Below are 12,079 nucleotides of genomic sequence, written 5' to 3' on the forward strand. Positions count from 1 at the left end.
CCCTTCCTCTCTGTAAAAAATCAATAAAATATATTTAAAAATAAAAATAAAAAGTGGCCTATGTTGCTTTATTCGAGAAAGAGGATTATAAAGGGTTCAAGAATTGGCATTGGGGCTCTTAGACCAGGCTTTAAGACCTCTGAAACCAATTTCCTCTCATCAGATAACCTACTCTATGAAAATGAGGCTGCGTTTATAAACCACTTCAAATTTCCATCCATCATATCTGAAAATTATATACAATCTATATTCTCCTGTCATTATTTACCCCTTGTTTTTTCTTGCTGATTTGTCTCTGAGATTAAGGTAATTCATCTTCAAGATTAGTTCTATCATCTGTGCCTATAACCTTATCCTCTCCATCTGCTCAAGAACTTATTTTCTCTCTTTCCTGGTTCTTTACTGTTAACTGTGTGCTGTCTCTTTGGCTTCAGTACAGCCGTGTATATATAGTAGGTATTCAGAAAGTATTAGTTGAATATAGCAGAGTGGTGAAGAGTTTGAACTATTGAGTTATAAATGCCTGGGTGTGCATTCTAGCTGTGTGGCTTGGGCATGTTTGTTAGCATCTCTAAGCCACTTTAAAATGGGACAAATTTTATAGCTATATCAAGGGTTGTTTTGAGGATATACCTAAAAAGTAGATTGTGTTTATTTCCTATAGTTGTAGCAAATTACAGCAAACTTGAGGGTAAACAAGTTTACTTAAAAAAAAAACAACAAATTTTTTCTCTCACAGTCTGGAGGTCAGATGTCAGAAATCAGTGATCCTGGGCTCATTAAGGTGTTAGCAAGACCATGTTTCTTCTGGAGGCTTTGGGGGGAGAATGAGTTCCTTGCCTCTTCTACATTCTAGTGACTTCCAGCATTCCTTGGCTGCATCACCCAGTCTCCTCTAATCTACCTCTATGGTCACATTGTATTCTCTTGTACCTATACCAGTGATGGCGAACCTATGACGTGTGTTCAGAGGTGACATGCGAACTCATTTTTTTGGTTGATTTTTCTTTGTTAAATGGCATTTAAATATATTAAATAAATATCAAAAATATAAGTCTTTGTTTTATTATGGTTGCAAATATCAAAAAATTTCTATATGTGACACGGCACCAGAGTTAAGTTAGGGTTTTTCAAAATGCTGACACGCCGAGCTCAAAAGGTTCGCCATCACTGATCCTATACTGTAGTCTCCATCCAACTTTCTTTGCTAAAGGCACCTATAGTTGCATTTAGGGTCCACCCAGGTAATCTTAGTTTTAAATCCTTAATCATATTTTCAAAGAACCCTCTTTTTTTCATATAAGGTAACATTTATAGGTTCTAGGGATTAGGATTTGATATCTTTTGGGTCCATTGTACAGACTAATACATATAGAATGTTCCCCAAAAATGTATACACACTTTGAATAATTATTAATTTCAATGGGTTAAATTTGAAAAGAAAGAAACATCAATTGAGCTGTCAGAAAAAGGTGTGTATACTTTTTTTTGGGACAAAAAAGAAGTAAAGCACACTGTATAGTGCCTGGCAAATAAGGATTTAAGCTTTCAGGATAGGGTCAAGAAAGATTTCAGATTTTTTTTTAAAACATGTTTTTATTGATTTCAGAGAGGAAGGGAGAGATAGAAACATCACTGATGAGGGAGAATCATTGATTGCACGGTCCCCACTGGCGATCGAGCCTGACACCTGCGCATATGCCCTTGACCGGAATCGAACCCAGGACCCTTCAGTCCACAGGTGGATGCTCAAACTGGCTAGGGCAAGATTTCAGATTCTTACAAGGGTTTAATCATACAGCTACATGGGAGCCCGGGAGGATAAAAAGCAGGGGTTATTAAAAAAATAAAAGATGAGGTAAGGGAAATTAGGAACTAAACCATACTATTTTATTGAATACAGAGGGATAAATGTATAGAGCAGAGATTTTTATTATCATATTTTGGTTATTTTCCTGCTCAAGTGTAAGAGGGTTTATATGTTTTCAGTTTTAGTTTATAGAGCAAATAGTGTGAAGGAGAGGAGGTGGTGGAGCTGAAAATTGGATAATTACCTTTCTTTTTATATTGCTAGAGTTTCATGTGTAAACTATATGAAATGATTAGTGAATAAGAGAAGATCATAATGGATATCAAAATTTTCCAGGGTATTATATAAGAATCGTTCTCATTTAGAATAGAAAAGAAAGGGAACTTAAAAAAAATTCCTTCAATTAGAGCAACATAAAATGTTATGTACTGACCACTTATATACTTTTTCTTTTTTCTATCTCCTTAACAGGTTCCTTGGCATGGACACAGGTTCAGTGGGAGGATTAGAACTGACTGATCAGACTCCTGTTTTATTAGGGAGTACGGCCATGGCAACTAGTCTCACGAATGTTGGAAATTCATTTAGTGGTGCACCTAATCCTTTAGTTTGTAGATCTAATAAATTTCAAAACTCATCAGTGGAAGATGATGATGATGTTGTTTTTATTGAACCTATACAACCTCCCCCATCTTCTGCATCAGTGGTTTCTGATCAAAGAACCATAACATTTACATCATCAAAAAATGAAGAACTACAAGGAAATGATTCCAAAATTCTTCCTTCCTCAAAAGACTTGGCTTCTCAGAAGGGAAATGTAAGTGAGACAATTGTCATTGATGATGAAGAGGACATGGAAACAAATCAAGGGCAAGAGAAAAATTCCTCCAATTTTATTGAACCTCGGAGACCTCCTGAGACTAAAAACAGAACCAATGATGTGGATTTCTCTACTTCCAGTTTTTCAAGAAGTAAGGTAAATGCAGGAATGGGTAATAGTGGTATCACCACAGAACCAGACTCTGAAATTCAGATTGCTAATGTTACAACCTTAGAAACAGGTGTAAGCTCTGTGAATGATGGCCAATTAGAAAATACTGACGGGCGAGATATGAACTTAATGATTACACATGTAACATCACTGCAGAATACCAACTTGGGAGATGTCTCTAACGGACTGCAGTCAAGTAATTTTGGTGTTAATATGCAAACATACACCCCATCTTTAACTTCACAGACCAAGACTGGAGTAGGACCTTTTAATCCTGGTAGAATGAATGTGGCAGGAGATGTTTTTCAGAATGGAGAATCTGCAAGTCATCATAGTCCTGGTAAGCCATGAGTGATATTCCACCCCATGTAAATGAATTTGAACTTTGGCTGTTGCTTTTTCTATTGTAGTAATTGATGCCACCTTGGTTAGTTTATTTATGTAAGGTATATTAGTTCTATTGACTTCTAAGTTTGAAGTCTTAACTAATCAGAGAGTGAAAACACTTACAGTATTTCTCCATAATTATTAGAAAATCAATCACAAACTTATATGTCTAATGGATTAAAAAAATACTCCTTATATTCCACCACTAAATTGTAACAATTTGGCATTTTATTTGTCATGTACTCATTTTTTCCTTATATATTTTTAGTTTTAGTTGTGTTGTTTTAATGTGTAGAGAACAAAAAGATAAATAGCACACGTAAGGAACAATATAATATGATGTAATTGCATTTAGATTTGTTTTACTTTCTCTGTTTAATTTTGACTACCTATCTGATTTTAATTTTTACTTAGCTTCTGATTATATTTTTTATATTTGAAGGTTGAAATTTTATTCTGTGAGTAGCTTTGCTGTGTGAAAACATTATAAGAATTCTGGCTTTCTCATGACCATGTTTGTGGTTTTCACTTTCTCTTTCACCTGTCCCTAAGCCTGTGTCTGTCTGTCTCATTCTTTCATCATTTTAGGCTCATTGGCAACTTTGTCAGCCTAGGAATTGTATACAATAACAAGAAATGATTAAAGCTTAGGCCGTGTAGAATCCTATATAATAAAAGCCTAATATGCTAAGTGTCCAGTCGTCTGGTCAGCCGTTCAACCAATCAAAGCATAATATGCTAATGATATGCTAAGGCTGCTCAACTGCTCGCTATGACGTGCACTGACGACCAGGCGGCAGACGCTCTGACCGATAGGTTAGCTTGCTGCTGAAGTCCGGCCAATTGGGACTGAGCGAGATGGGCCAGACACACCCTGGAATCCTCCTGTGTTTCCTTCCTGGCTGGCCAACCTCCCGCATCCCTACCCAGCCCCGATTGTGCACCGGTGGGGTCCCTAGGCCTGGCCTGCACTCTCTCACAATCCGGGACCCCTTGGGGAATGTTAGAGAGCTGGTTTAGGCCCGATCCTGCAGGCCAGCCCGAGGGACCCCACTGGTGCATGAATTTGTGCACTGGGCCTCTAGTACTCTATGAAATGCTAGTCATATTTCTTTATATATATATATATATATATATATATATTTTTGGTTACAATAGTAATGTCTAATTATTAGAGAATGTTTGAAAAATTTGTAATTAAAAAATGAGGGAAAAAGTCCCCTGTAGTCTTAATAACTAAAGGGTCATGCTCTCAGTGGATGTCTTTCAGTCTTTTTCCTTTGTGTTTTTTAACCTGGTTGAAATGCAACTCTGTATAATTTTGATTCCAGTTTTCTTCCCATTTGTTATTACATTGTATTTTCTCAAACCATTAACATATAAAAACAGTTTTAATGTCTGCATAATGATTGGGTATGAATATATCATTCCCATACTTGACTTTTCCCATATTTGCTATTATAGGTATATCATTAACATCTCTGTTCAGATTTCTTTGGAGTGTATTGTCCTGTCTCCCTAAAGATTTATGGTCTAAAATAGTGTCTGGTTTATAGAGATTTTGAAAGAAATGTATTTCATATTATTCAGTTTCGACACATTTTCATGCTTTCGAAGACCCTTGACACGGTGTGTGTGTGTGTGTGTGTGTGTGTGTGTGCACACGCGCGTGCGCTTATATTTGTAGGGCATTTTTAAGTTGCAGAAATATATTGTCATACTGCCTTCTGGAAAGTTCTTGCCAATTTATACTACTACCAGTTGTATGTTAGAGCGTCTTTTATTGTAACCTTCCAGCTCACATAAAAGTTTAAGAAATGATGATGTTCAATTAGTTTTAAATTGGCTATTTTGTCTCTCTTGTAATTATAAATGTATAAAAATATGAGTATGAGAAAGAAAAAACATTCTCACCATTGAGAATGGTATATTTAATTCTAATCTGAGATCATAGTATAGGTATAGTTTTGCAAACTCTCCCCTCCTATACTACTCCTTTGAATACCTAGTAATAAATCTTGAACTTTTGACTATGTCAAGTATATGTTTGATTTTGTTAATTCTCTATTTAGCTCAGGTCCAAGTTTTACTATGTAAATAGCTCTTAAGAATATTCTTATTAATGTATCTGTGATACGTATTGCTTTAGGAATATTGCTGGTTAAAGGGACATATTGTAAGAGTTGTGTTCCTCTTTACTCAGACTGTTACACAAGGCAATGTAAAGTACTCATGAGAAAAACTAAACATATACCTGCTCTTGAATTTATGAATCAGCTCTTGTGTTTATTTGCTGTTTTTATTCGTGATAGAGAGTTGTAAAATTTTGGCTCTCAGACTGATTAAACTGCTATCCCATGATTTGAAATGATTAGGTACCTTCTAGTCCTAAAAGTTTTTTGGTGTTGATGGAGGTGAAATTTGAAAATAGGGGAAATGTAAGAGCTGAAATATAGTTAAAGGGAGCCATTACATTATTTATGTAGGGCCTAAAACTAAATTGAAATAAAAGCACCAGGCTTTTAAAATCAAGTTAATAGATGCCTTAAGTTTAAATAGATTCCTTTAAGTATATATGGAAATGATAAGACTACAAATTGAAAATTTGTAGGGAGTCAGAATTTGTGTTGCAAAAAGCTATTCCTTCTACCATATGTTCAAATATAGTTTTTGTTTGAAGGCCTCTCAGAAGGTAGAATTGCCATTTCTTTCCGTGATTTATTTCTTTGTCTTCAATATTATTGTTATCCATTTATTAAAACTGTTCAGTTACCCTGATGATAGCAGAATAACAGGATCCAGAAAGAACTCTATTTATTCTTCGTATAAAGTATGTATGTTTTTTGGTGGGGGGAATTGTGGAGTAAAGTAAGATTTGAATAGCAGTGTATGCAGCCTGTTGAAACATTAGGTTGTGGACTGGGTCAGCAATGTAAAATAGCCTTCTTTAGTTTTTTTATTTTCTTTTTCCTTTATTGATTAAGATATTACAAATGTGTCCTTATCCCCCCAATGTCCTCTCATCCCCCCAATCCTGCCCTCACCCTCACCCCCTGTTGTCCACATCCATCGTTTATGCTTATATGCCTGCATACAAGTCCTTTGGTTGATCTCTCCCCCTAACCCCCATCCTCCCCTACCTTCCCTCTGAGTTTTGAGCATCTGATCGATGCTTCTCTGTCTCTACACCTGTTTTTGTTCATCAGTTTATGTTGTTCATTATAATCCACAAATGAGTGAGAGCATGTGATATTTATCTTTCACTGACTGACTTATTTCACTTAGCATAATGCTCTCCAGCTCCATCCATGCTGTTGCAAATGGTAGGAGTTCCTTTTTACAGCAGCATAGTATTCCATTGTGTAGATGTGCCAAAGTTTTTTAATCCATTCATCTGCTGATGGGCACTTAGACTGATTCCAAATTTTAGCTATTGTAAATTGTGCTGCTATGAACATAGGGATGCATATATCCTTTCTGATTGGTGTTTCTGGTTTCTTGGGATATATTCCTAGAAGTGGGATCACAGGGTCAAATGGAAGTTCCATTTTTAATTTTATGAGGAAACTCCATACTGTTCTCCACAGTGGCTGCACCAGTTTGCATTCCCACCAGCAGTGAACGAGGGTTCCTTTTTCTCCGCATCCTTGCCAGCATTTGTCATTTATTGATTTGTTGATGATAGCCATTCTGACAGGTGTGAGATGGTACCTCATTGTCATTTTGATTTGCATCTCTCGGATGATTAGTGACTTTGAGCATGTTTTCATATGTCTCTCAGCCTTATGTATGTCCTCTTTCAAAAAGTGTCTATTTAGATCCGTTGCCCATTTTTTTGATTGGGTTATTTATCTTCCTTTTGTTAAGTTGTATGAGTTCTTTGTAAATGTTGGAGATTAAACCTTTATCAGAGATATCATTGGCAAATATGTTCTCCCATACAGTTGGTTTTCTTGATGGTTTCTTTTGCTGTGTATAAGCTTTTTATTTTGATATAGTCCCATTTGTTTATTTTCTCTTTAGTTTCCATTGCCCTAGGAGCTGTGTCAGTGAAGAAATTCCTTTGGCATATATCTGAGGTTTTTCTACCTGTGGATTCCTCTAATATTTTTATGGTTTCCCATCTTACGTTTAAGTCCTTTATCCATTTTGAGTTTATTTTTGTGTATGGTGTAAGTTGGTGGTCTAGTTTCATTTTTTTGCATGTGTCTGACCAAATTTCCCAGCACCATTTATTGAAGAGACTGTCTTGACTCCATTGTATGTTCTTGCCTCCTTTGTCATATATTAATTGAGCATAGTGGTCTGGATCGATTTCTGGGTTCTCTATTCTATTCCATTTGTCTATATGTCTGTTCTTGTGCCAGTACCAGGCAGTGTTGAGAACAGTGGCTTTGTAATACAGCTTGATATCTGGTATTGAGATCTCTCCTACTTTGTTCTTCTTTCTCAGGATCCCAGCAGCTATTAGGGTTTTTTTTTTTATTCCAGATGTATTTTTGGAGCGTTCTTTCTAGATCTGTGAAATATGCTGTTTTTATTTTAATGGGGAGTGCATTGAATCTATAGATTGCTTTGTGTAGTATGAATGTTTTGATGATGTTGATTCTACCAGTCCATGAACACGGTATGTTCTTCCATCTGTTTATGTCTTCCTCTATCTCTTTTCAATGTCCTGTAGTTTTCTGGGTAGAGGTCTTTTACCTCCTTAGTTAAGTTTATTCCTAGGTATCTTAATTTTTTTGGTGCAATGGCAAATGAGATTGTTTTTTAAATTTCTTTTTTTGTAAATTCACCATTGGCGTATAATAATGCCATAGATTTCTTGGCGTTAATTTTGTATCCTGCTACATTGCCAAATTCATTTATTAGGTCTATTAATTTTTTGATGGAGTCTTTAGGCTTTTCTAAGTACAGTATCATGTCATCTGCGAATAATGACAATTTTACTCCTTCTTTTCAATTTGGATGCCTTTTATTTCTTCTTGTCTGATTGCTTTGGCTAGCACTTCCAGTACTATGTCGAACAGGAGTGGTGAAAGTGGGCATCCCTGTCTGGTTTCTGTTCTTAAGGGAAATGGTTTTAGTTTTTCCCCATTGAGTATGATGTTGGCTGTAGGTTTTTCATATATGGCTTTTATTATGTTGAGGTATGATCCCTCTATTCCCACTTTGCTGAGAGTTTTTATCAAGAAAGCGTGTTGGACTTTGTCAAATGCCTTTTCTGCATCAATTGATATGATTATGTGATTTTTGTCTCTCAGCTTGTTTATATGATGTATCACGTTTATTGATTTGTGGATATTGTACCAGCCTTGCATTCCTGGAATAAATCCCACTTGGTCATGGTGTATGATCTTTCTGATGTAATGCTGGATCTGATTTGCTAGAATTTTGTTGAGGATTTTAGCATCTATGTTCATCAGGAATATTGGCCTGTAATTCTCTTTCTTTGTGGTGTCTTTATCTGGTTTTAAGATTAGGGTAATGCTGGCTTCATAGAAAGAGCTTGGAAGTGTGCCTTCCTCTTGAATTTTTTGGAATAGTCTGAGAAGGATTGGCTTTAGTTCTTCTTTGAATGTTTGGTAAAACTCCCCTGTGAAGCCATCTGGCCCAGGGCTTTTGTTTGCTGGAAGCTTTTTGATTACTCTTTCAATTTCATCAGTAGTTATTGGCCTATTCAGGTTTTTTGATTCTTCCTGATTGAGTTTGACAGTCCTTTGTATATCAGTAGGGTCTGTTGTTACTTCACCTCTTTCATTTCTGATTTTGTTTATTTGGGTTCTTTCTCTTTGTTTCTTTGTGAGCCTGGCGAGAGGTTTATCAATCTTGTTAATCCTTTCAAAGAACCAGCTCTTGGTTTCATTGATCTTTTGTATTGTTTTTTTGGTCTCTATGTCATTTATTTCTGCTCTAATCTTTATTATCTCCTTCCTTCTGCTTACTCTGGGGTTTTCTTGTTGCTCTCTTTCTAACTCTTTGAGTTGTAGGGTTAGATCATTTATTACCACTTTTTCTTGTTTTTTGAGGTAGGCCTGTAGAGCTATGAACTTCCCTCTCAGGACTGCTTTCGTTGTGCCCCATAGATTTTGGATTGTTCTGTTTTTATTGTCATTTGTTTCCAGGATGCTTTTTATTTCTTCTTTGATCTCTCTGGTAACTCATCCATTGTTTAATAGCATGCTATTTAGCCTCCAAGTGTTTTTTTCTCCAAGTGTTTTTTCATTGTAGTTGATTTCTGGTTTTATGCCATTGTGATCTGAGAAGATGCTTGTTATGATTTCTATTCTCTTGAATTTGAAGAGACTTTGCCTGTGTCCTAAGATATGGTCTATCTTTGAAAATGTCCCATGTGCACTGGAGAAGAATATATATTCTGTAGCTTTGGGGTGAAATTTTCTGAAGATGTCAATGAAGTCCATCTGATCTAGTGAGTCATTTAGAATGGCTGTTTCTTTGCTGATTTTTTGTTTAGAGGATTTATCCAGTGGTGTCAGTGGGGTATTAAAGTCCCCTACTATTACTGTATTGCTATCGATTTCTCCCTTGATATCTTCCAGAAGTTGTTTTATGTATTTGGGTGCTCCTGTATTGGGTGCATATATATTTACCAGAGTTATATCTTCTTGTTGAATTGCTCCCTTTAGTATTATGTAGTGGCCTTCCTTATCTCGTGTTTACTTTGAGGCCTATTTTGTCAGCTACAAGTATCGCAACCCCAGCTTTTTTCTCATTTCCATTTGCCTGAAAAAAATTTTTTTCATCCCTTCACTCTCAGTCTGTGTGAATCCTTTGTTCTGAGGTGGGTCTCTTGTAGACGGCAAATACATGGGTCATGTTTTCTTATCCATTCAGCTACCCAGTGTCTTTTGATTGGAGCATTTAATCCATTTACACTTAATGTTATTTTTTAAAAGTACTTGTTTGTGGTCATTTTTATTCTTATTGTTTGTGTTTCTTCTTGACTTTCTGTTTCTTCTTTTTACAGCAGTCCCTTTAGCATTTCTTGCATTGCTGGCTTGGTGGTAATAACTCTCTTAGCCCTTTTTTGTCTGTGAAGCTCCTGATTCCACCTTCAATTTTGAATGAAAGCCTTGCTAGGTATAGTATTCTTGGATTCATTCCCTTGCTTTGCATCACTTTGTATATTTCATTCCATTCCCTTCTTGCCTTGTGTGTTTCTGTTGAGAAGTCAGCTGATATTCTAATAGGAGATCCCTTGTAGGTAACTTTCTGTCTCTCTCTGGCAGCCTTTAAGATTCTTACTTTGTTGTTGGTGTTTGCCAGTTTAATTATGATGTGTCTTGGTGTTGTTCTTTTGGGGTTCATCTTGTTTGGCACTCTATGTGCTTCTTGGACTTGTGTAGTTTTTTTCTTGCCAGTATCAGGGAAGTTTTCTGTCATTATTTCTTCAAACAAGTTTTCTATTCCTTGCTTCTCCTCCTGTCCTTCTGGTACCCCTATTAAGCGAATGTTGTTTCATTTGCGTTGTCCCAGAGCTCCCTTAGGCTCTCCTCTTGCTTTTTAAGTTTTTTCCAGTTGCTCTTGTGTTTGTGTGTTTTTTCCTACCTTGTCTTCTAATTCGCTGATACGGTCCTCAGCCTCTTCTAGTCTGCTGTTTAAGCCTTTCATTGTGTTCTTTATTGCAGCTACGTCGTTCTTCATTTCCTCTTGGTTCCTTTTCATGTTGGTGACCTTCTTATTCAGTTCCTTATAATTCTCATTGAGTTGTGTGTATTTGTTATCCAGCTGTTTGAGCATCCTTATAACCATTACTCTGAATTCTTTCTCTGATAAGTTAGTAGCCTCAATTTCATTTAACTCCCTTTCTGGTGACTCCTCTATTTTCTTTCCTTTGTGGATTGCTCTTTTGTCTTCCCATGTTTTGCAGTAATGTTTTAACTATAGCTCCGATTGCTTTGCTACCCGGTTTCTTTTGGGTATGGTGCTACTGGTGTGACCTCTCGGGTCTCTTGAGCTTGGTAGTCTAGTGTAGTTCCCTACTTGAGCTATTTGGGTTCTCTTGATGTAGGCCTGTGAGGTGGAAAGGTGCAACTGAGGTGTCTAGAAGTCAGCAGCCGTGGAGGGGGTGTCCCAATTTTTGCTGTCTTGTGCCCTTGATTGAAATCACGCGTGCCCAGCAGGGACTCACAGTGGCACCCAGGAACCGTCTGTTGGGGTGGTGGGGCTCAGGAAGCTTGTGTTCTGGAAAGGCATGACTGTGGTGTCCAGAGTTCTGTAGTTGTGGGGTGGGCAGACTCAGCTTTTGCTGCTGCCTCCGTGGTTGGATACACGCAATCCCAGCGGCAGTTTACAGGGGCACCTGTGGTGTGTTTGCCTGCAGGGTGTACTGACACACTCTGAAGGGCCCTGGCTCTGAAGCCACTGGATTGCAGTGTCTGTGGGCAGGTATCCCAGAAGAGGGAATCCAGCGTTTCTACAGCCCAGAAATGCACCCCTGTTTGTTTAAGTACATGTCCAGCGGGGCTCACAGTGAGGCCCCAGGGCTGCCTGTGGAGAGGTCGTCTTGGGAGACCTGCACGCTGGAAAAGCATGCAACTGTAGTGTCCAGAGTTCTGCAGCTGTGGGGTGGGGAAACTCAGTTTTTGCTGATGTACCTTTGGTGGATAGGCGCCCATTCCCGGTGGTGGTACACAGGAGCACCTGCCGTGAGTTTGCTAGCGCAGGCGCACTGAAGCACTCTGAAGGGTCCTGGCACGCTTAATCGAGGCGTCTTTGGGCAGGTATCCAGGATTGGTGAATTCAGAATTTCTGCTGCCCAGGGGAGTGCGTCCCTATCTGTCCAAGATCGGACCCAGCGGAGGCTCACTGCGGCTTCCCAAAGTGCCCTGTGGATAGATGGGCTCAGGGGGAGTGAGCAACTGTGGTTG

The 12,079-nt window shown here is 37.8% G+C and overlaps 1 protein-coding gene across 10 annotated transcripts in view; it reads left to right on the forward strand.

Annotated features, from left to right (window-relative positions):
• The window catches only part of ZMYM2 (zinc finger MYM-type containing 2), a 164,164-nt gene that overhangs the window by 46,138 nt on the left and 105,947 nt on the right, over positions 1–12,079 (forward strand). For 5 of the 10 annotated variants that reach the window (XM_070409361.1, XM_070409363.1, XM_070409365.1 and 2 more), the window contains 2 exons: positions 1,610–1,741; positions 2,282–3,141. In XM_070409361.1, coding sequence (XP_070265462.1) covers positions 1,610–1,741; positions 2,282–3,141 — 992 coding nt within the window. Of the gene's footprint in view, positions 1–1,609; positions 1,742–2,281; positions 3,142–12,079 lie in introns of those variants that run through there. The other 5 variants (XM_070409364.1, XM_070409366.1, XM_070409371.1 and 2 more) reach the window with 2 other exon arrangements.

This window comes from Myotis yumanensis, unplaced genomic scaffold (genome assembly GCF_028538775.1).
Source record: "Myotis yumanensis isolate MYYU_CA2020_CCGP unplaced genomic scaffold, mMyoYum1.0.hap1 SCAF_3, whole genome shotgun sequence".
Lineage (NCBI taxonomy): Eukaryota > Metazoa > Chordata > Mammalia > Chiroptera > Vespertilionidae > Myotis > Myotis yumanensis.